Source organism: Pan troglodytes, chromosome 20 (assembly GCF_028858775.2).
Source record: "Pan troglodytes isolate AG18354 chromosome 20, NHGRI_mPanTro3-v2.0_pri, whole genome shotgun sequence".
Taxonomy (NCBI): domain Eukaryota; kingdom Metazoa; phylum Chordata; class Mammalia; order Primates; family Hominidae; genus Pan; species Pan troglodytes.
This window is the reverse complement of record NC_072418.2, coordinates 56,958,392-56,978,952: the sequence shown is the minus strand read 5'-3', so window position 1 is coordinate 56,978,952 and position 20,561 is coordinate 56,958,392. Positions and strand designations below refer to the sequence as shown.

The 20,561-nt window shown below is 57.7% G+C and overlaps 2 protein-coding genes across 35 annotated transcripts in view; one reads left to right on the top strand and one right to left on the bottom strand.

Annotated features, from left to right (window-relative positions):
- LENG1 (leukocyte receptor cluster member 1) overlaps window positions 1–2,520 on the top strand; it is a 4,472-nt gene extending 1,952 nt beyond the window's left edge. The window contains exons 3-4 of the mRNA XM_016936790.3: window positions 1,131–1,393; window positions 2,219–2,520. Of these exons, the coding sequence (XP_016792279.1) occupies window positions 1,131–1,393; window positions 2,219–2,438 (483 nt within the window). The 3' untranslated portion in view covers window positions 2,439–2,520. The remainder of the gene's footprint in view (window positions 1–1,130; window positions 1,394–2,218) is intronic.
- CNOT3 (CCR4-NOT transcription complex subunit 3) lies at window positions 2,478–20,561 on the bottom strand. Of its 34 annotated transcripts, none has more exons than XR_010153963.1 (18): window positions 20,264–20,561; window positions 15,254–15,331; window positions 15,071–15,138; window positions 14,742–14,816; window positions 14,509–14,598; window positions 14,124–14,252; window positions 13,926–14,021; window positions 12,441–12,660; window positions 12,215–12,348; window positions 11,601–11,657; window positions 9,725–10,112; window positions 9,517–9,640; window positions 8,502–8,700; window positions 5,843–5,942; window positions 5,542–5,740; window positions 5,086–5,301; window positions 4,326–4,451; window positions 2,478–2,850 (listed from the first exon to the last, which is right to left on the bottom strand). XR_010153963.1 is itself a non-coding variant. In XM_054672774.2 (18 exons), the coding sequence occupies exons 2-18, from the start codon at window positions 15,276–15,278 to the stop codon at window positions 3,470–3,472; spliced, it is 2,304 nt and encodes a 767-aa protein (XP_054528749.1). In that variant the 5' UTR covers window positions 15,279–15,331; window positions 20,264–20,561; the 3' UTR covers window positions 2,478–3,469. The 34 variants fall into 34 exon arrangements, 24 of the variants coding, with proteins under 24 accessions (XP_054528749.1, XP_054528747.1, XP_024207414.1 ...); XR_010153960.1 differs by having other exon boundaries at window positions 12,441–12,663; window positions 20,264–20,540; XR_010153959.1 differs by having other exon boundaries at window positions 12,441–12,663; window positions 15,254–15,328; window positions 20,264–20,540.

The window sequence follows — 20,561 nt, the reverse complement described above, 5'->3', positions numbered from 1 at the left end:
TCAAAAAGCGTTGGCTATTGCCGTCTGGGCGCCCACAGGGGTTGGAGGTAGATGCTAGAGGTCCCCAGCTGCTGGGCAAACCGCTCAGTTCTCCAAACTGGAGGAGTCTCAAACCTGATGGGCTTTTAAAAATTTAAATCAGCCGGCTGTGGCTCACGCCTGGAATCCCACCACCTTGGGAGGCTGAGGCGGGTGGATCACCTGAGGTCAGGAGTTCAAGACCAGCCTGGTCAACATGGTATCTCTAAAAATACAAAAAAATTAGCCGGGCGTGGTGGTGCGCGCCTGTAATCCCAGCTACTCGGGAGGCTGAAGCAGGAGAATCACTTGACCCAGGAGGTGGAAGCTGCAGTAAGCCGAGATTGTGCCACTGCACTCCAGCCTGGGTGACAGAGCGAGACCCCATCTCAAAACAATCAAACAAAAAGTGAATCAATTGCCTCTTGCTTTTTGGCTAAGATCAAGTGTAAAAGGTACATCAGTGGCCGTGCATGGTGGCTCACGCCTGTAATCCCAGCACTTGGGGAGGCCAACGTGGGTGGATCACCTGAGGTCAGAAGTTCAAGACCAGCCTGGCCAAACATGGCAAAACCCCGTCTCTACTAAAAATACAAAAATTAGCTGGGCATGGTGGTGTGTGCCTGTAATCCCAGCTACTAGGGGGGCTGAGGCAGGAGGATTGCTTGAACCTAGGAAGCAGAGGTTGCAGTGAGCCGAGATCGTGCCACTGCACTCGAGTCTGGGCAACAGAGCGAGACTCCATCTCAAAAAAAAAAAGAGGTACATCAGCTCTTGTCATTTATCTGCTGTCTCTGGACTTGCTGACCCCACCCATCGCTCCTCTGCTTTGCTTGATCCCTTCAGGCTTCTCTTCAAGTCTCTCTGCAAAGATGCCTGCCTCTGAACACTCAAGTGGCTCCACTTGTCCCCTCCTTCCCCTGCTGTTACTGTACCTGCTACTGTGTCCCCAGGGGGAGCTTGGCCTCTGTTTGTCTTCCATCCCCAGCACCTGGTCCAACTGGTTCATAACAAGCCTTAGATACCTGTTCGCTTAGATACCTGTGTCAGGGAGACACACCTGACACCTTGAAAGATTACATCACATCTCTTGTATTTCCTGGCCCCCTCAGGAGAGGCAAGAGAAAGCTCTGGGCATCCTGACATACCTGGGCCAGAGTGCAGTGGAGGCACAGACTCAACCCCCTTGGTACCAGCTACCCCCAGGGCGAGGGGGCCCCCCGCCCAGCCCAGCCCCAGATGAGAAGATCAAGAGCCGTCTGGACCCTCTGCGGGAGATGCAGAAGCATCTGGGGAAGAAGAGACAGCACAGCGGTGATGAAGGCAATCGCAGCAGAAAGGAAAAGGAGGGGTCTGAGAAGCAGCGACCCAAGGAGTAAGAAGACCCCACCTCGGCAGACCAGGGCCCAGACCTTCAGGGCCTGGCAGCAGCCCAGCATGGGCACTGCAGGGTCTCTGGTCAGGACAGCCAGGGACGCCGTGAAGGGCTGGCTAGGTGGAGAAGTGGTTCTCAGCATGTGGTCCAGGGAGCCCTAGGGGTCCTGACACCCTTTCCCGGGGTGCCGTGGTGTCAAGCCTATTTTCCTAACAAACACTTTTGGCCTTTTCCACTCGTGTTCTCAGGCATGTAGTGCAGGTTTCCAGAGGCTGTGTGATGAGAAGACACCCTCGCTCTGATGGCTAATGGCAGATGCTTGTGTCCAAACTTTCTTAGTTTTCACTAATGATTTGCAGCATATTAAGAGAACCCATTTAAACAAAAGCTCTTGGGGTCCTTGGTTTTGAAGAGTATAAAGGGGTCCTGAGACCAAAGAGTTTGAGAGCTGCTGGGTTAGAGAGTAAAAGCAGCCTTCTGTCTCCAGGATGCTGCACCCCTGGTCTAGAGGGGGTACACTGCCTGTAGTCTTCTTTTCTCTAGAAAGGGAAACTGAGGGCCAGGGGGCTGCTAAGTGTGCTTTCTTGACCTGGAGAAACATCAGATTTTAAAGACTGGGGAGGACCAAAGCCACAGAAGGGAAGGCCAGAGACATGCCCATGGCGTCCCAGCACCAAGTGGCTTCTTCCAGCAGGCCTAAGGAGCTGAGGCTGGGGTGTGCTGGATGCAGCGGGGCTTCCAGGCGGCAGCTCCCTCTATGGGAGAGGTTGGGGGAATGGCCTCCTAGGGGCTACCAGCTTTCTGACCTCACTCCTCTCCCCGCAGGCCTCCATCCCTGGACCAGCTTCGAGCTGAACGTCTGCGGAGGGAAGCAGCTGAGAGGGCTCGGGCAGAGGCCCTGCTGGCCCGGGTCCAAGGCCGGGCACTACAGGAGGGTCAGCCGGAAGACGACGAGACAGATGACCGGCGGCGGCGGTACAACTCCCAATTCAACCCCCAGCTGGCCCGGCGCCCCCGCCAGCAGGACCCTCACCTTACTCATTGACTCCTGAGGGGGTACAGGAGAGGCCGCTGCTGCCAGCCGTCATATAAAACTATTTATTCATAAATATTTTCCAAAATGAAAATAGGTTTACCAAAAAATGTCCCTCACTGGGGAGGGGAGGAGGGGGCAGCCCTCGCCCCCGGGCCCCCAGGGTGGGGCTGAGAGGAAAACCTCCCGGCCCCCTCCCTGCTTCCTGGGAGAGGGGGATGCCCCGTGGCTTGGGGCCTCCCTCCAGTCTTCCAGGGCAGGGCCCTCACCTGGGCAGGGGGATCAGCATGCGGGGGAAGGGGGTGGGTAGAGGGAGGGGCCGGTGTCACTGGAGGTCCCGGTCCTCCAGGTAGCGGTACTCAAAGGTGAAGCCTTCCTTCTTCCGCTGGCCCCACTTCTCGTAGTCAAAGTAGATGTAGGTGCCCTGGCCGGGGGAGAAGGCGGTCAGTGAGTGGACGAGGAGGTGGTCTGGGATCTGGGCCGGACCAACAGACAAAGGGGACAATTCTTAGGGCTGTGGATGTGTCAGGCACCGGGCCAGCTGCCCTGCACGCACACACTCTCATCCACCCTCACAAGGTTCTTCTTGGGTAGGAAATGTTATCATGCCACTTCAGCGAGGAGGAAACGGAGGGGGCCGCAGAGAGGTTCCACCGAAGCCAGCTGCCAGAACGGGGCCCCAGCCCCAGGTGTGAGTGCACAGCCTTCGTTTCCTCGAGGGCTGTGGCTTTTGAGCACCTCTCACGTGTGAGTACAGGATGCACAGCCTAGCATTTAATCTTCACAAAGACCTCGAGGCAGTGGGTACTGTCACCCTTGTTCTAGAGAATGGAACAGTCTCAGAGTCTAAATCCAAGCACTCTGCAGGGACATTTTATTGGTGACGGAAGTGGTGTGGGAATTTCTGAATGACTGGATGCCCTGAAATGTACTAACTTGGAGGATGGTTTCGGGCCAAACCAGGAAAGGACAGGAAGTCTGTGGTTAACGTCTGAGGACACAATGGGAGAGGACCTAGGTTCTAAACGAATGTCTTAAGTGCTTCAAAGATGGCAACCTGGGAGAACCAGGAGAGGGGACTGAGTTCTCTGAGGACAAGGACCTTGTACTACTTCATCCCCATGAAGGGGCTCGGCATCAGGGAAGTATTTGGTGGAAAAAAACATCACTGTAGAACACACCAGCTGAAAGTAATTTGAAAAAAAAAAAATCCATGACACTGACTATGTAGCAGTCACCATTAAGTACTTACATGTTATTAACTCATTTAATCTTCATAACAACTGCATTAGGTAGGTGGTCTTCCCCCCATTTTTACAGATAAGTTAATTGAGACACAGAGGTTCGAGTGACTTGCCTAGAGTCGCCCAGCTGGACTGGGCTGAAACCCAGGTAGGTTGGTTCCAGAGTGTTTGCAAGCAGCAGGAATTTCCCAGTATTAGAACTTGAGAAGCCCATTCAAAAAAAATAGTTTCCGCACTGAGCCCCTGCCCTGCTGAGTGCTGGGACCTGGAGGTGAAGTGGGGGCCATCAAGGTCCCTGGGCAGCAAAGCCCACAGCCTGGTGCAGGGACACATACTGGGAAAATCCCACACCCCAAGCGAGTGTGCCCAGTACTGCAAAGGGGAGGCACTGGGCTGGGTGGCTCCAGGAAGGTTTCTTTGAGGAAGGGACATTTGGGCTGAGACCTACAGGAGGCCTAGGAGCTGGCCAAGTGGAGGATGAGAGGGCGGTGTTCCAGGCTGAGCAGCCAGCCAGAGGGAGGAGTACTTGGTCAGGCTGAGGGACTGCGCCAGCTGAAAGGTGGAGGCGAGGGAGCAGAGGCCAGCAGGGGCTGCCTGGAGCCTGGGGACTCTACCCCAACCCTAGCAGCGGGAAGAGAGGGGGCGGGGCCCTCACCTGCTCGAACTCGTCAGTGATGGTCTTGGGCTCCTCGTGCCTCTGGAACCACATCATGTACTTGGTGTGGAATCGCCATGACTGCTTCTTTAGGGCCTTGGCTGCCAGGTACTGTGCCTTAGTGCCCTGGGGGAGGAACAGTGGAGAGGGGGATCAGGGGGCCCCCAAACTGGGTGGGGAGCCAGGGGAATGGGGCAGGACATCAGGGCTGAACCCCGGCCCCCGCCACAGACCACAGTTGGGCTGGACAATCCTCTTGGAGATGGGGCTGGGGCCACAGAACATACCAATGCTGGTCAGGAGAAGGAAAATGAGACAGGAGGTGAAAATTGCTTTCAGAGAAGCTTTGAGAAGGAAGAAAAACTAATGTGTGATGAGAGCTGAGAGAGGAGGCAATTTAGAAAATTTCCCAAGTGGGGATGAGGGTGGAGGTCACTCATGACTCACTGGGGTTGGGAGGGGGCTGGACAGCTCCCCAGTGGTCTCCAGGGAGGCCTGAGAATGTGCCGACGAGCAGAGTGGGGTCGGCCTAGACTGAGGGGCTGCTGGAGCAGGGCTGGGGAGGGGCCGCGGGTGAGCCAGTGGGCAACTGGAAGCGGGGCTGAGGTGTGCCTCAGTGGACCAGCCTCGCTGTCAACCCAAGCAGTTCTAACATCTCTGGGCTGGAAGCGGGGGACGGGGACAGGTGGATTTGGGGCAGGGGCCCAGGAGTGGGAATAGGGAGGGGGTGCGGTCCCAGTGGCCGCAGTGGGGCACCCACCTCACCCCTCCAGCCCGAGGGGGGACGGCGGCGGTGGCGGCGAAGCCGGGGGGCCCGAGGCTGCCCCGGGGGCCCTGCTGTACCTCCAGATAGTAGAAGATGAAGAAGAGTGTCTCGGTCGACAGGCGCTGGTAGAACTCCACAGTGTCCGAGTGTGGGGGTGGCATCTGGTGGTGGTAGGGGGGCGTCGGACAGGGGTTCCGGGGGAGGTACTGCCTGTGGGAGCAACAGGAAGGTCAGTGCCAGCTGCCTACTAGTCCTGTCCTGATCAAAAGGGTGCTCAGACATGCATCCCTGCGGGGGGAGGTGGTAGAGAAAGACCCGGGGCGGTGCTGACCTTCAGTGGAGAGCCCAAGTCAGGGGCCTGGTGCTCTACCCACAGCCTCACAGGTTCAGCCACTGCCTCCTCGCTAAGACTCGAGTCCCAGCCCAACCCCCTTCCCTGTGGCCCCTCACCGGATACGCTCAGAGTCAGAGGGGTGAGGCATGTGGTGCCAGGCGGCCTCTTCCATGGCCTGCTGATAGAGCTGCTCCTTGGTGAGGGGCACAGGGCCCAGTGGACAGACACCCAGCGACAGCGGTATGTTCACCTCTGACAGCTGCAGGGGCGGCTGGGCTGAGGCCGGAGGTGCTGATGTACTGCTCAGGATGATGTCTGTGGGGAGGGAGGGGGTCCGGCCCCCTCAGTGGTGAGGATGGGTCAGGGGCAGCCCCTCCTCTTTGGCCCGCTGCTTCCCCACCATCCTGGGTCCCTCACCTCGCTCGGTCAGGTGCAGCGTTGGCACAGGGTCCTCAATGCCAGAGCTGATGGCTGCCCGTTCCGCCATGGACTTCAAGGAGCTCAGAGGCTCAGGGGCCTGGGGAGGAAACAAGAGGCCTGGCCTGAGCACTTGGGCTGCAGGAGCAAGTGCAGCCTGACACAGGCCCCAGATGCTCTCACCTGCCCTGTTTGGGGGCCGTGGAGGGCCAACGACCCACTCCTCACAATCTACCCATGACAGGTAAAAGCATCAAACTGTAGGGAAACAATCGGAGACCACGACGCATTCATCAGCAGAGGAACGTCTCGTGAGTGGGACTCTGCAGCATGGAATACTACGCCGAGATTTTCAAAATACAAGTTCGTGACATACTACAGAAGTAAACGCCAACCTGCAGAATATGTACAGTGCGCTACCATTTTTGTCAAAGGATGTGCCAATAGTACACGCTCCTTCACTAGGGACACCTACACGCTGGGAGAGCTCCCGCCTGTCTTGAAGGAGGCAGGAGGTCTACATGCTCAGCTGTCTGCCTGTGACTGGCATGGGGTGACTGGAATCGGAGTGGGCCCAGCTCGGCTAGGCTTCAGTCTCCTTGCTGGCAACAGGTAGGTTGGGTCTCCAGCCCTGCAGCCACAGCCTCGTTACCTATTACAAAGGTTACAGCAGGCTTCTGTTCCCCAAAGTCACGGCTGGTTCCTCCCATCTCCTCCAGCCACGTGCAGCTGTCCCTAACCCCAGCCCTGTGCTGGACTCTCCACAACGAGTCAGTCGCCAAGGCTTATCCATCCTGTCTCGCTATATCGCCCAGGCAGGTCTCAAACTCCTGGGCTCAAGCTATCCTCCCGCCTCTGCCTCCCTAAGAGCTGGGATTACAGGTGTGAGCCACCACGCCCAGCTATCCGTCCTGCTTCTAAACCCCACTGGATGGCTCCCTTCCCTGTCGTGCCACCATGTCCCACACAGCCCAAGCCTGTCCTCTCCTGCCCAGACCACCCTCCCTCTATCCTGTCCTCACCAGCCCCAGGGGACCTTTCCAATGAAGTCATGTTGTTCCTTCTCTACTCCAAACCTTGCCATGGTTCCCGACCACCCACCCCAGTGATTCATTTTTGTTGGTGGTGGTGTTAAAAGATATGGACCCCTTCTGAAAATCTCAAAGCTGCTGTTTCCCTTTTTCCAGAAAAATGCACGCACTATAAATATCCTGTCCACCTACTTCTAAAATTTGGGCCGGGCACGGTGGCTCACACCTGTAATCCCAGCACTTTGGGAGGTCGAGGTGGGTGGATCACCTGAGGTTAGGAGTTCAAGACTCGCCTGACCAACATGGCAAAACCCCATCTCTATTAAAAATACAAAAATTAGCCTGGCGTGGTGGCAGGTGCCTGTAATCCCAGCTACTCAGTAGGCTGCGGCAGGAGAATCGCTTGAACCCAGGAGGCGGATGTTGCATTCAGCTGAGATCGCACCACTGCACTCCAGCCTGGGTGACAGAGCAAGACTCTGTCTCAAAAAAGAAAAAAAAAAAAAATTAATGCTTCTGTTGGGCCAGAAACTGTTCCAAGAGCTTTATGAGGATGACTTAGTCTTCCAAATAACCCTACATAGTAGGTATAATCGTGACTACTGCCGTTTCCCAGATGAAGGCACAGAAAGGACAATGCCAAGACTTGGACCTGGACAGCCTGGGCGCGCACACTGCCTCCTGGACAGCCTGGGCGCGCACACTGCCTCCTGGACAGCCTGGGCATACACACTGGTCCCCCCATGGAAGCTGCGCTACAGTATACTGGCTCACAAGCCAAGCCCCAGCTCCTGACCCTCGATGATCAGGACCCCACCGTCCTATCCTGCTACACCCACTATCTCAGCCCTGCAGCTGGTGGCACTGTCTCCTGCAGAGTGGACACCTCTCTCCTCTCTGCTGCATCCTGCCCAGCTTCCTAAGCACACAGGCAGATGCATGCTCCTCCTAAAGCACCTCCTGAAGCCCTTCCTGCAGCTGTTAGCCCCCCTGCCTGGTCCAGGTCTCAGCTTAAACATCACCCCCTCTCAGAGCCTTCCTGGGCCTGTCTCCCAGGTCAGGTCAGATGCCCCTCGGTGGGCCCACCGCAACCTTCCCTGCAGCTGCCCCAGCAGGGAAGCTTCCTAAAGGGTGGAACCAGGCTGCATTCACCCAACCAGTCTTTCTACTTGTGCAGAAAGTACACCAGTCTATGCCTTGTGAGGACAAACGGGGACAGAAACTGAGGGCCTGCCGGGGGGATGAAGATGGAGACCCAGAGAGAGCAAGCAATAAGTACAACCAAGAGAAAGGAAAAGAGACCCAGAGAAACAGAGCTTTGGAGGGAACAAGAGAGGAGGTATGAGAGCCCCCAGAGATCAAGGTCACGGGGAGGGTGGTACAGAAAGACCTGGAGAAAGAGCAAGTGTGAGAAGGGGACAGAAAGCCAGAGAAAGAGATCCAGAAAGAGGGTGGGGGCAGGGGGTGCAGCTAGAGACCTGGAGGAAAGAAACAACAGAGTCAGGACACAGAAAGCCAGAGAAAGAGATCCAGAAAGAGGGTGGGGGCAGGGGGTGCAGCTAGAGACCTGGAGGAAAGAAACAACAGAGTCAGGACACAGAGGCTCGGGGGATGTCCGAGGAGCCCACCTTGATTTCCGGGGCGGTGCTGAACTGTGGAGGCCCATTGAGCAGGGCACCGGCTGCCTTGGCATCACTGAAGCTGGGCGTTGGGGAGCTGGGAGGATTCACAGGCAGTGGCACCAGGAGGCTGGGTCCCCCTGAGTTGTTCCCTGAGCCTGGGGCCACGCCCCCAGCCCCCGTTGGGGCTGCCGCACTGGGTTCCTTCCTGGAGAGAGAGCATGGAAGAGGGGGTTGAGAGGAGGGTCCCTGAGGGTGGGATGGGCAGAGAGGCCTGGCTGGAGAGAGGGGAGACTGCACATATCAGATGGGATCTGAGAGGGGCAGGTGAGGGCAGACAGATGGGAGAAAGAAGTGGTTCTCTGGGCAAACAAAGGCAGAGCCCCATCTTTGGAATGGTTTCTCATCAGCAGAGCAGAGCTGTGGGGGTGGGGGTGAGGACTGTCGGGTGCTCCACCAGGCCACAGGCTGATCAAAACCACTTGCCTTGGGCAGGTGTTCACAGGGCCCATTCCCCCTTGGGCAGGCCAGCTGGAGCTGGGGTGAGGGGGCAGGAAGCAGGCCTTTCCTTTGTGCACACTGATCTTTCTTAGGGCATTCTTCGGGAAACAGGCAGACCCAGGGGAATGGTCTGAGCTAAGATTTGAAGGAGTGGCTGCAGAGGAATAAGGACTTCGGGACAATTCACTTTGAAAAGTGAAACAGTGACCCTCCGGTGGCAGTCAGTTGGCCTCAGGCAGGTAACAGAAATGGGGAGGAAAGGGTATGGGGCTCTTGAGAAAACTTCCACTTAGATGAGAACGTATTTTAGAATGTTCTTAAGGGCAAAGCAGGGAGGCTGATGTAGTTTCCTTGCTGGAAAGAAGTGGGGGTGTAATACCCGATGGAGATGGAGGATAGCGCTTGGCCATTCCCAGCAGCAAGGGCGGGGGGTTCAGAACCCACCGATGCGGGGGTGAGGCGCCTGCGCCTCTCTGTTTCAAAAGGCTGCCATCCCAACCCTGCCGATGGCCGAGACACTCACGAGGTGCTGGGAGGTGGGTTGTGGGGGCCGGAAGGGGGGCCCAAGGCCTGGCTGCTGGCATTGTTGCCCCCACTGCTGCTCAAAGCCACCTCTGCCGGGCTGTCTGCCACAACTGAGCTGTAACCTGGGAACAAAGAGTAAATGGAAAGGGCTGCTGCCTGCTGCCCAGCCCCGCCCACGCCCCCCACCCCGCTGCCTCCCCACTCACTGGTGGCGCCATTCTGCTTGCCAGCCCCTCCACCGGCACTGCTGTTACTACTGCTGCTGCTCCCTCCGCCTCCGCTGCCGCCTCCTCCGCCTCCGCTAGGCTGGACGCTGGGGGGCCGGGGCTGGGTCGTGCTGGGCCCACTGGGAGCTGGTGGGGCCACAGCCTGGGCATAGGGAGCAGGGGTGCCCGAGTTGTGGCTGGGAGCTGGACTGGCCTTGGGGCCCAGGGCACTTGGGGGTGCTGCTGGGGCGGGGACCCCATTGTTGCCAGGAGTGGTGCTCAAGGCAGAGGCAGCAGGCGGGGGGCCGGAGGGGTAGGTGGGCGGCACAGCTGGGGACTGAGGGTGCTGGTTGCTGTGGACAGGCTTGGAGCCGTTTTTGGCTGGAGACTGCGGGTGGGAGAGAGCAGAGGGTCAGGACCCAGTGGGCCAGCTGGTCTCCCTCATCACCCCCACCTCAGCCTCCATTTTCGTCCCAGCAGCCTCCTCTCTGGCCTCGCTGCCCGCACCTGCTCCTGCCCTCTTGGGGACCTGGGTGACCTTACTCACCCTCATGGCTTCAATCACCTTCATGCTTAAAACACTCGCACTGATTTCCAGCCTGCCCAGCTTCCCAAGTCCTGCCTGGACACCGCCCCATGGACACCCCCACAGGGATCTGACACACAACTTAGGTTGTCAGCCAGAGAAGATCCATCTGTCGGAAGCCAGAGGACTAGTGGGAAACACTTAAGTGTTCTCAATATGAGATTAGCTGGAGCCGCCTAATGTCCAAGAGTAGAAGGAAAAACAGCTGGAAATTGGATAGTAATTCTGAATGTCACCTGAAGGGTCACAGAAGCTACTCACAGGGCTGGAAGTTACCAGCACTCCAGAAAGTGGTGGGAGGGTAAATGTGCTCATGGTATCCCTACCGCAGGCAATCTGCGGACAGCACTCGGGCTGCTGAGCCTAACCACCTCCTGGGCTTCTTTCCAGCCACCCCACAGGCACCTTGCGCTTACCAAGCGCCCAACAGGACTGACTACCCACTTCTCTCCTGGGCATCGCTGCTTGGCAGTGGGGGCCTGGGAAGGTGGCAGAGCCCAGCCTGGCCCCTGGAGTACCTACCTCAGTGTCTCTCCTCATCACCTCCTGGCCCTGCTGCCCGCCCTCACTACTACCCGCGGGTCCCCTTAGTCTCCACACCAGCCTCCTCAATGCCCACTCAGGGTGTCCCCTTGGAACCATCCATCCCGTTAGCCCACAGAGGGGCCTCAGGCCCATGCTGCTCCTGCCTAACATTGTTCTGTAGCAGCGTTTCCGAAAGCGTGCTCCTGTCCTGGGAGATGTTAAAGGAGTTGAAGAAGCACTGCCCGCCACCGTCTCCTCTCAGAAATTTGCAGTGTGTATTATCAGCACAGCAAAGGCCCCATCGCTTCCTAGGCTTATTTGACTCTGGAGGCCACTCAGGTCCACAAAGCCTGAGCCCCTCAGCCTGACAGTCCCAGTCCCTGCGCTCACAGTTGGGCCCCTGGCCCTGCAGACCTGGCCAGACTCATCTCTCCACACTTCCAAGCTTTCTGTCACAACTTGCCCATGTTACTGGCTGCCACCTCTCCCTGCCAGGCAAACTCACCTGACTGTGAAGCCCAGGGCACTCCACAGCAGCATCTCCTGACTGCCTGGCCAGGCCAAGGGTGACCTGTGCTACCCCCTTGACCACAGCACCAGTCACCTGTCCACTTGCCCTGCCCACCTGCCCTCAGGGCAGCACTGATTTCTGAGCCACCTGTGTCCACCAGCCCAGCACAGTGGCCGGCGCTCAGGCCTCAAGATGCCTTTGGGAAGCAACAGAGGAGTGAATGGCATGCCCACCCGGTCCAGGCTCACACCCACCTGGCTGACTTCACTGTCTGTGGAACGTCCCCTCTTCTTATCATCTTCAGAGTTTTCCTGAGGTAGGGGAGGCAGAATAGAAACCTGTGTGACCTCTGGGGCTCTGATGGAGAACCGCCAATCTCTGAATGTCCCGGGGACCTGGGCCCAATTGACTGCCATTGAGGCCCCAGAGCTGGTCAAATGGCTGTCCTTAATCTGCCTGGAGAAACCATCTCAATTCAGGCTCTCCAGTCTTCTTGTTTTCTGGGAGCCAGCACTGACCCACCAGCCTCTTAAGGATCTGGGAACCTGCTCTCCACAGGGAAGCCAACCCTTGGATCCCTGCCCAAGGTGGCCAGCTACCCAGCCTCTTCAGGCAGCCCAGGCACCGGCCCCTCCCACCTCCCAGATCCAGGACCTAAACTGGCGCGGGATGCACCCTATTGCTCTTTATGTCCTTTAGGGACCCAGATATAGGACCTTAGCATGTGCTCCAAGAGCCTAGACCCTGGATACCTAGATCTGTGTTTCCTCAATTACGCTCCCATAGCCACTTTGGAGTGACCCAGATTTGTCTCCTCGAGTCCTGCCCTGCTGGAAACACAAGGTACTAGTGTCCCGTGGGGCCTCACCGTGGTACAGTTGGCTGGGCTGGGCGGGATGGGAGAGCTGGAGGTGGTTGAGGTGGGCGTGCTGCTGGACTGGTTGAAGATCTCATCCTCCATGTGGCTGTGGCTGGGGGGGGAGGTGGCGACCAGCGCCTGTGCTGTGGGGGCAGAAGAAGGGCATGCTTAGCCGGCTCACACAGCCCACTCTGGGCCCTCACTTCCTGTGCCACGATCAGCCCCAGGGCCTCACGAATGTCCTCGAGGTCCAGGTCATCGTAGAGAAACTCGTTCTCCTCGAAGTCGGGGTCCTGGGATGAGTCAACATAGTACTCAACGTCGTCCTTGATCTTGCGGATGGCGTCAACGAGGATGGAGTCATTGTCCAGCATGCGCAGGATGGTCTCTAGCATGCGCACGTGGTAGCGGTGCTTCTCGATGTGCCGCTTCAAGCCCTCAATCCGGTCCTGCTTCTGCTGGCGAGCCCAGGGCCAGGCTCAGGGGCTGCAGAGCACCTGCTTGGCCCCTCCTGCCCCCACAGAACCTGTCCTCAGTCCCTGACCCCTGTGGAGACCCAAAGCCTCCACGCCATCCCCTTCGGGGTGGGGCAGTATGGGGTCCACCCACCCTCTGAGCCCTGTGGGGACCAATCTTAGCCTTGACATCTTGGGATCCCACTGCTCCCTCCTCTCCCCACACCTTTCTGGCTCCAGGAGTCCTTGGAAACCTCTAAAAGACCCAGAGGTCCTTGTGCCATCCCACGACTTGGCCTCCATCTGCACCTCACCTAACAGCCCAGATTTCTCAACTGAGCCCGCCCACCGCTGTGACTGCCTCTGGCATACAGATACCCTCCGACCTGCTCCAGCAGTAACAATGATAATCCCCATTTGTGAGGAGCTTGCTGTTTAGAATCGTGATATCTGTCATCACTAGACCCCCAACCCTACCCATTTATCCCTGAGAGAGCCCAGATTCCTAAGCCTCGCTCCTGCCCTCCCCTCAAGGCCCCTTTAGGATTTAACATCTTAGCCTTGGTTCCAAATCTCTGCTCTGTTCAAGGACCCATCATCTCCCCGAAAGCCCCTGGTTCCCAAACCCCTCAGAGTCTGACACCCGACCCTGTCATCTTCCACTTCCTGACCCTCTCCCACCCACAGCTTCCCTGAGGACCCGGCTCTCCCCTCCCTGTCTTTCTGGTTTCAGCAAGTCTGTACAGTTTGTATCCCTTTGAACTCATACCCCACAATCCTGGATTTTAGAACCTGGGACCCCAACATCCAGCTTTGTCCCAGACTCCTGTCTTCCTTCAGGCCTGGTTCTCTGCCTTCTCCATGTTCTGCCTTGTCTCTACCCACTGTGCTCTCCCTAGGACCAGGGCCCTCTGGGTGCCAGGAGGCCTCTTGCCATGGGTGTCCTTCAGGTCTCACTTTTACTCTGTGGCCCAAGCTCAACCTGCACTCACCTTCCCCCAAGTCGCTCCTCTTCACGAAGGCCCCACTGTCTACCCAGACACCCAGGGGACCCTGAGATTCTGTCTGACCTCCTCCCTGCCCCACGCGTGCAGCTGCCAAGCCCTCCCAATCCTGTCTCTCAAATCCCTAATCCCGGCTGTTGGCCCTGTCCGCCTGAGGAATCCAGGCCCCAACTCCCAGGAGCCTAAATGACTGGCCTCCTGCTGGCCAGCCCATTCCCATGCCCATCCCCATCCCAAAGGTGTCGGGTCTCCCTCACTCACATCCTTGTCGCCCTTCTTCTTGCGTGTCTGCACTGACAGTGACTCCACTTCACTCTCAAACTGGTCCACCTGCATGTTGAGCGTGTCGATGGTATTCTAGGGGAGGGAGAGGAAGAGGAAGCCCATCAGCTAGGGTTCCGCCTACACCCAGGGCTCAGGATCCTCAGAGTTCACCTCCTCTTCTCTACCCCAACTCACCGTGAGCCACTGGCCAACCTCTTCCTTCTCCTTCTGGGCAGGATCTACCTTCTGGGCCAGGCCCAGGCCCTCCTTGCTGTAAGCTTTGGTTTTGGTCTCTCGTTCCACAACTTTGAACCGTTCCATTTGCTGTAGAGAGTGCAGTTGGCAGGGGGGCTCTCAAAGGTGGGAAAGGAGCTGACTAAGGGCCAGCAGACACTCAGACCTGAGCCTCGTGACCCTACTTTCTGAGCTCTGAGTCCGCTGCCTCTTCACTTCCCTTAGGTGCAGAAACCTTACTTCTCTTGAGGACCTCTGGGGTCTGGCCGCTCTGCCTCCGCCCCTTGGGATCTCAAGAATCCGGTGACCTTCCCACCTCTCTGGGACTCAGGCTCTGGGCTCCTACCGTCTCAATGAGCTTGCGGTTGTCTATAAGCTGCCTCTTGTCCTTGATCTCGTTGGACGCTACCCATGTCTTGATCTGGTCCCTCAGCCGCTGCAGATGGGAAAAGCAAGAAAGTCAGACCTCAGGACCCGGAAACTGGGGCCCACAGCTCCTTCTCCCTGGGACCCAGCAGTCCACTCTCCCAGTTCCCTCTACCCTCAGGACAAAGGCGTCCAGGCCCCCAGCCCCCTCACTTGTAGCTTCTTAATCTCCTTCTTTAGGTCAGCCTCATACTTTTCTTTCTGGTTTGCGTTGGCTGCATTGTGGAGCTGAGGGATGGAGAGAATTGAGAAGTCAGTGTGGGAGGGGATGTCCCAGTACCCACTCCAGTGATTCTTCCTTATGCTAGGGACTCGAGGACCCCCCCAACCCCTACTCCCAATCCATCTTAGAGCTGATTCTCTTAGGTCCTCAGCATCTGCATATGTAGCCCCTCCCGCTGGTCAACACCCAGAGGTCCTGAGCCGCCTTCCTGTGCCCTCCTCTCTGAAGACCCAGATTATTAGGGTCTCAGCCCCTGTACCTTCTGCCAAATATCTTCAAACTGCTCCACGCCCTCGGACACCTTCTTGAGGCAGCGATCAATCTCACCTGGCCAGGGAGGAACAAGGCTGTGAGAATCCTGCCCAGGCGGCAGGTATCTAAAGAGCAGTTCTCAGAAGAGGGAGCATGTGGCTACAGGTGCAGCAGGAAGTCAGTCTAGTACCTTGGAGTTTGCGCTTGTCCGCCATCTTCCCTGCCCTACAGACGCACTCTCTTCATACTCTCTTGGAGACTGACGCTGCTAGGAGAGATTGGAGAGGAATTAACACGTATTCCCTGGCTGGTAAAAACCCAGAGACATGGACCTAGTCAGCATAGTGAGGTAGGTGGGACTGGTAAAGAGAAGAAGCATTTGCTATCTGACAAGAGACCAGCCCCAGTTCTCCTGATGCTCGCTTGACTGCCCAGCATAGTGTCTGGCCAACAGGGGACCCCATAAGTTTGTTGAAACAAGAAAAGTTACATACTTTTTTGTGTGCCTCTGACTCAGGAAGTGGAAAATTCCTAGAGCATGGAGTACCTTCTCCCCAGAATACACTCAAAAAGGTTTTTCAGAGCAGGACAGTCATGCTGCACACAGCTGATGACTGGGATGGAGGCATTAGCCCTGGAGATCACACTTCCTACTCAGAGGGGCTGGCCACAGAGGTGGCTAGGAGAGGTCATCCCTCAGACAAGTCAGGAGACAAATGAAACTGGCAGCTCACAGAGAAGGGCGTGTGTGTGTGTGTGTGTAAGCTGTAGGTAGGAGAAGAAAGATTGGGGGTGGGGGAAAACCACGGCGAGCAGAGATGCCGAAAACTATGAAGAGCTGAACCCCCTCATACAGACAGGGCTGAATGCCAAGTAGAAGGGACTTAAACCACCAAGAAATTTATTCCAGAGCAGGACCCTTAAACCAAAAGGAAATAACACTCCTAACCCAAAGAAGCTAATACCAAGAAGGGTTAGAGATTTGGGGGCAGAAGGCAGTACCCAAGAGAGACCTGGGAGAAGATAGAAATCTTACTAAGATAAGAGGGTGCAAAGGTACCGCAGCTGTGAGGGAGCCGATCTGCACTCATGGAGGAATCCCATAGCAAGTGGATTGGTAATTTAGAGTCAGGGAGACATAGACCATCAGGGCAGGAATCCAAAACTTTAAGAGAGGAGCGTCTTTATTTTAAAGGAAGTTACCTGGAACCCAGAGAAGACTGAGGTCAAAAGGGAGCTCCAAGGAGCTTTAGTCCAAGGGAAGACATACCTTAGGGCCTGACAGCGAGACCAGGGGAGCCCTGGGAAGAGAGGCTTAGGCCTCAGAAGAAGACTTCTGAGATACCAGCGGAGACTGCCCTCTTCCCCTCCAGGGAGGGGCCTACAATGAAAAGCACAGTTCACTGGGATCCACGGGCCGCTCCCACTCTACTTGTGCAGGGCAGGGAACCCTGGAGTAGTCACTTACTGTAAAGACAGAAACAGCCCCATACTGAGGAACAAGAGCCTCAATACAGAGGGAAGTCACACCAAAAGAGTCCTCACCCACAAAGAAGGGAACATCTGGCAAACAGTGCTATCCAACAGAACTTTGCAATGCTGGAAACACTCTATTTGCGCATATCTGTTGGCCACTGAACATCTGAAATGTGGCAAGTGTAATGGAGAAACTGAATTTTTCATTTTTAACTAGTTACTAATCACCACATGTGACTAGCAGCAACCATATGGGACGGATATGCTTTAGAACAAGAAGCCCATAAAGGACAGGGCTGGTACCTTACCCCCAGGGAGAATTCTCCCAACACCGCAGGGACCCATTCTGGGTGATAATAGGTAGGGGTGCTACCTTACACTTGAGGGAATTTAAATCTCCTCAGTAAAAGGCCCAACCTAAAGAAAGCCGCAGCAGTCCCCGCCCAGGTCAGCTATCACGCCCTACCTGGGGAATCTCTAAGAAGGCAAAGCAACCAACAAAAGGACCCAGGAGAAGGTGCCACAGTGGGGATTCGGGCTGAGGAGGGGAAAGCCCCTTTGACCCAGGGAGCTCACACAAGGCAAGGGCCTGGACACCAGAGCTCAGGTGTGCAGGGATCCTCACCAAAGTCCAACACCCCAACACAGAAAAGCCTCTTACTGCATAGGGGGAACAAGAATGTGAAACGAGAGCTTACACTCCCTCTTTCCATCCCAAGAACCCAACAGAGGGTCATGGGCAGGTGCCCCAGCCCCGAGAGAGAAGAGGCCTCATGGTCTACACCCCTAAACAAGGCAATCAACACCTTAGGCAGGTGACGCCCTCCCTGTGTCTCCACACGGAAAGGACTGGTATCCTAGTGCAGAGGAAGAATACCCGCAGAGAGGAGACCACACTGTGGCAGCAAGAGAAGGAAGTCCTGGAGGGGTCACAAGCCAGGAGGAGGGGAACAAGAGCCCTAACCCAGGGAGGTGATGTTTCAGACAGAACAGTGTGACATCGAAGTTGGCTACAGCTGAGACCCAGCGAGGAGGCAGCTCCTCCACAGAGAAGGGGCAAGTGCCAGAGGCCCAGGGTACTTGTCCCCTAGAGAGGCTGGAGCCTTAGCCACAGTAGAGACAACACCTTCCCCGCTAAGAAAATCCCTATATCATGAGGGTATCTGTACCTCTGGTCCCCCCAGCAAAGGACCAGAGAGAAAGGAAGCTGGAGCCTGAGTCTCGAAGCAGAGACGCCGCCAGAGAAGAAAGAGCCCCATTTGCTGTAGTCAGGGGGGCATCCACCAAGATCCTCCAAGGAAGGTGGTGATCGCAGGTCCACTCTCAGGCGTGAAGAACCTGTGCTCCAGCAGCAAAGGCTCTCCAAGAGCACTGAGGAATCTGGGAACCTCGGCCCAGGAGGAGACTTACCCAAGAGGAACACACATCCCCACAGGGGAAGGGACCCACAAGGCGGGTGGCGGGGGGGGGGGGAGGTGAGCAGGACACCAGCCTCACAGGAGCCAACACGCTAAAATCAGAGCCAAAACCAGTAAAGAAGAGCCCCCCAGACTTCATCTCAAGGAAGATGATACCACCACACAAAGACTCGAGGAGGGAGGGGCAGGAGGTCAGCCCTGGGAAACTAACACCGGGTGGTCCTTAACCTTGGGGGCCGTCATGTGCCCACAGAGTGGTCTTTGTCATGAGGCACCTTTGATCTGGGAGAGCTTCCGCCTCTGCAGCAAGGAGCTCTGAGAAGTGATGTTGAAGGGTGATCCTTAACCCAGGTGGCTGCTGACGTGGCCACACAGAGGCTCTGAGACTCCAGAAGAAGGATGCGTTAGGGCCTGGGGTAGAGGTAGTCATCTCCACTGAGATGCCCCATGCCAAGGGTGGGGGGCTGGAAACTCCCACCTTGGAAAGTCTACACCAGAGAAGTCTCTGGTCCAAGGGACAGGGTCTACAGTGGAGTCTCCCGCTTGAGACTCAGGTATCTTACATCCACACAGCCAGGAAACTATGCCTTACCCCATACAGTGAAAAATCAAGAGTGGGTTTTGGAAGCATTAGCCGGGGGCACCTGCATCCGAGAGGGGTCCTCAGCCTTACGGTGGGGACACACGCAGAGGCGTGGACACCTCAAATCCAGAAGAGCAGCCATACCAATACCAAGGATGGCAAGAACCTTATCCCTGGGGGAGGTGACACCAAGAAAGGGTCCTTACCCTGGAGAGAAGGCACAGCCCCAGAGGGAAGAGCCCCCACCTCGCAGTACAGGAACCCGGGTCTAGGAAGCTTCCTACTCTCATGGGGTACCAGCAGCGGGGCCAGAAGGCGAAACCCTTGTTCTCCAACTGCTGACACCCAGCGTAAGGGTAGATGGGAAGTCAACAAACCCACAGTGTGGGATCTGATGCAAATATCAAGGGCAGTGGGCTTCTTGGTCCTTGGAGAGATGACACCCTAGAGGAGGAGACTGGTGTGAAAATGGAAGAAGCCTCATACTCAGGCAGGGGTGAAGGGAGTGAGGGGAGACATCAAAACCCCTCACCAAAAGGGCAGGAGAGCTCACCCCGGGGTGGGTGGCCGCCCTGCACTGAGAGGCAGGGACTGCTCAGAAAGAGGGGCTGGTGCTGCCCGCAGTGGGAGCTCACTAACATGGACAGCGTGGGGGCTTAGTGTCTTTCACCAGGCACCTGAGCGCCAGGGGAGCCCAGCAGCCCCCAGCAACAAGACCACAGTGGTCCTGATATCACTGGGAGAGGCCCACACCCAGAAGGTCGGAGAGTCACGATGCAGGGGAGTTCAAGGCTGCAAAGCCAGGGGCAGACGCCAGGATCAAAGAAGTGTGAGAGCTGAGGCCAGACGTGGGCCACACTGAGGACGGTCCTGTACCCCAGGTGGGGGAAAGCCAAACTCCCCCAAAAGGCAGGCGCCCAGTGCAGCGGGATGGCGAGGCTTGAGCCACCCAGGGCGCTACTCGCTATGAGGGAAGAGCTGCAGACTACAGAGGTGGAAACTTCGGCAAAGGCTCCAACTAACGGGGAGTTTCTCCTCCACTCCTCTCCCAAGAGGCTCCCATCCGATAGAGACAGGCAGCTGGAACCTGAGATCCAGGGGAGGCTGCGCTCCCGGGAGCAGTGAGGAGGGATGCGGAGGGCGGCCTCGGTCCTGGGAAGGGTGACTCCCCCACCCAGCTGGGGTCCTTGTCCCGACCACCACCCCCCCTCCCCGCCACCGTCGAGGGAGAAGCCCCGGCGCGGAGGCTGCCCCACAACGCGAAGGACCGAGGCCGAGGGGGGCAGGCACCTGAGCCCCGAGAGGGCGGGCACCTGGGACCAGGGGCGCCTCCATCCTTGCAGCCAGGAGCCAATACCGACGCGGAGAGGGGCGGGCACCTCGCGCCCGGGAGGCTTCGCACCCTCACACCCCTACCGGGGGGCCCGACGCGATGCCACGCGGGGAGGCGGCGGCGGGCGGGGCCCGGGGTCCGGGTCGCGGAAGGACCCCCGGGAGGCGCTGAGGAACGTGAAAGAGGCGCAGGAACGGGAGGGCGAGAGGGAGGGAGCCGCCCCCCGCCGGGAGCCCCGCGCTGCAGAGGCGGCGGCAGGAGGCAGGCGAGGGGAGGCCATGTCGCGACAGACGGCGGTGTCGCCAGGGCGGGAGGCGGCGGGGAGGGCGGCCGATGGCGCCGGGGGGAGGAAGGGAAGGGGTCCGGCCCAGTCGAGCCTGACGCTCTCACCACAGGAGCTGGCGCCGCCGCTGAGGAGCGTATCGCGACAGGCGGGGGAGGCGAGCGCCCGCCGCCTTTTTCTCGCGCCCCGGGCCCGGGCGCTATCGCGATAGCGGCGCGAAGCGGAAGTGGGGTTGGGGGAGTGGGCCCGGGGTTGTTCTGACGACGGGGGTCGGGGCTCAAGGGAGGCCGCGGCGTCTGCCGATGGCTCCGCGGAAGCTGACCGGGCCCGGTCCAAGATGGCGGCGGCGGAGGAGGCCTCCCCTCCTCTCTTCTCGTCTCTGGCGCCGACCCGCCCCCGAGTCCC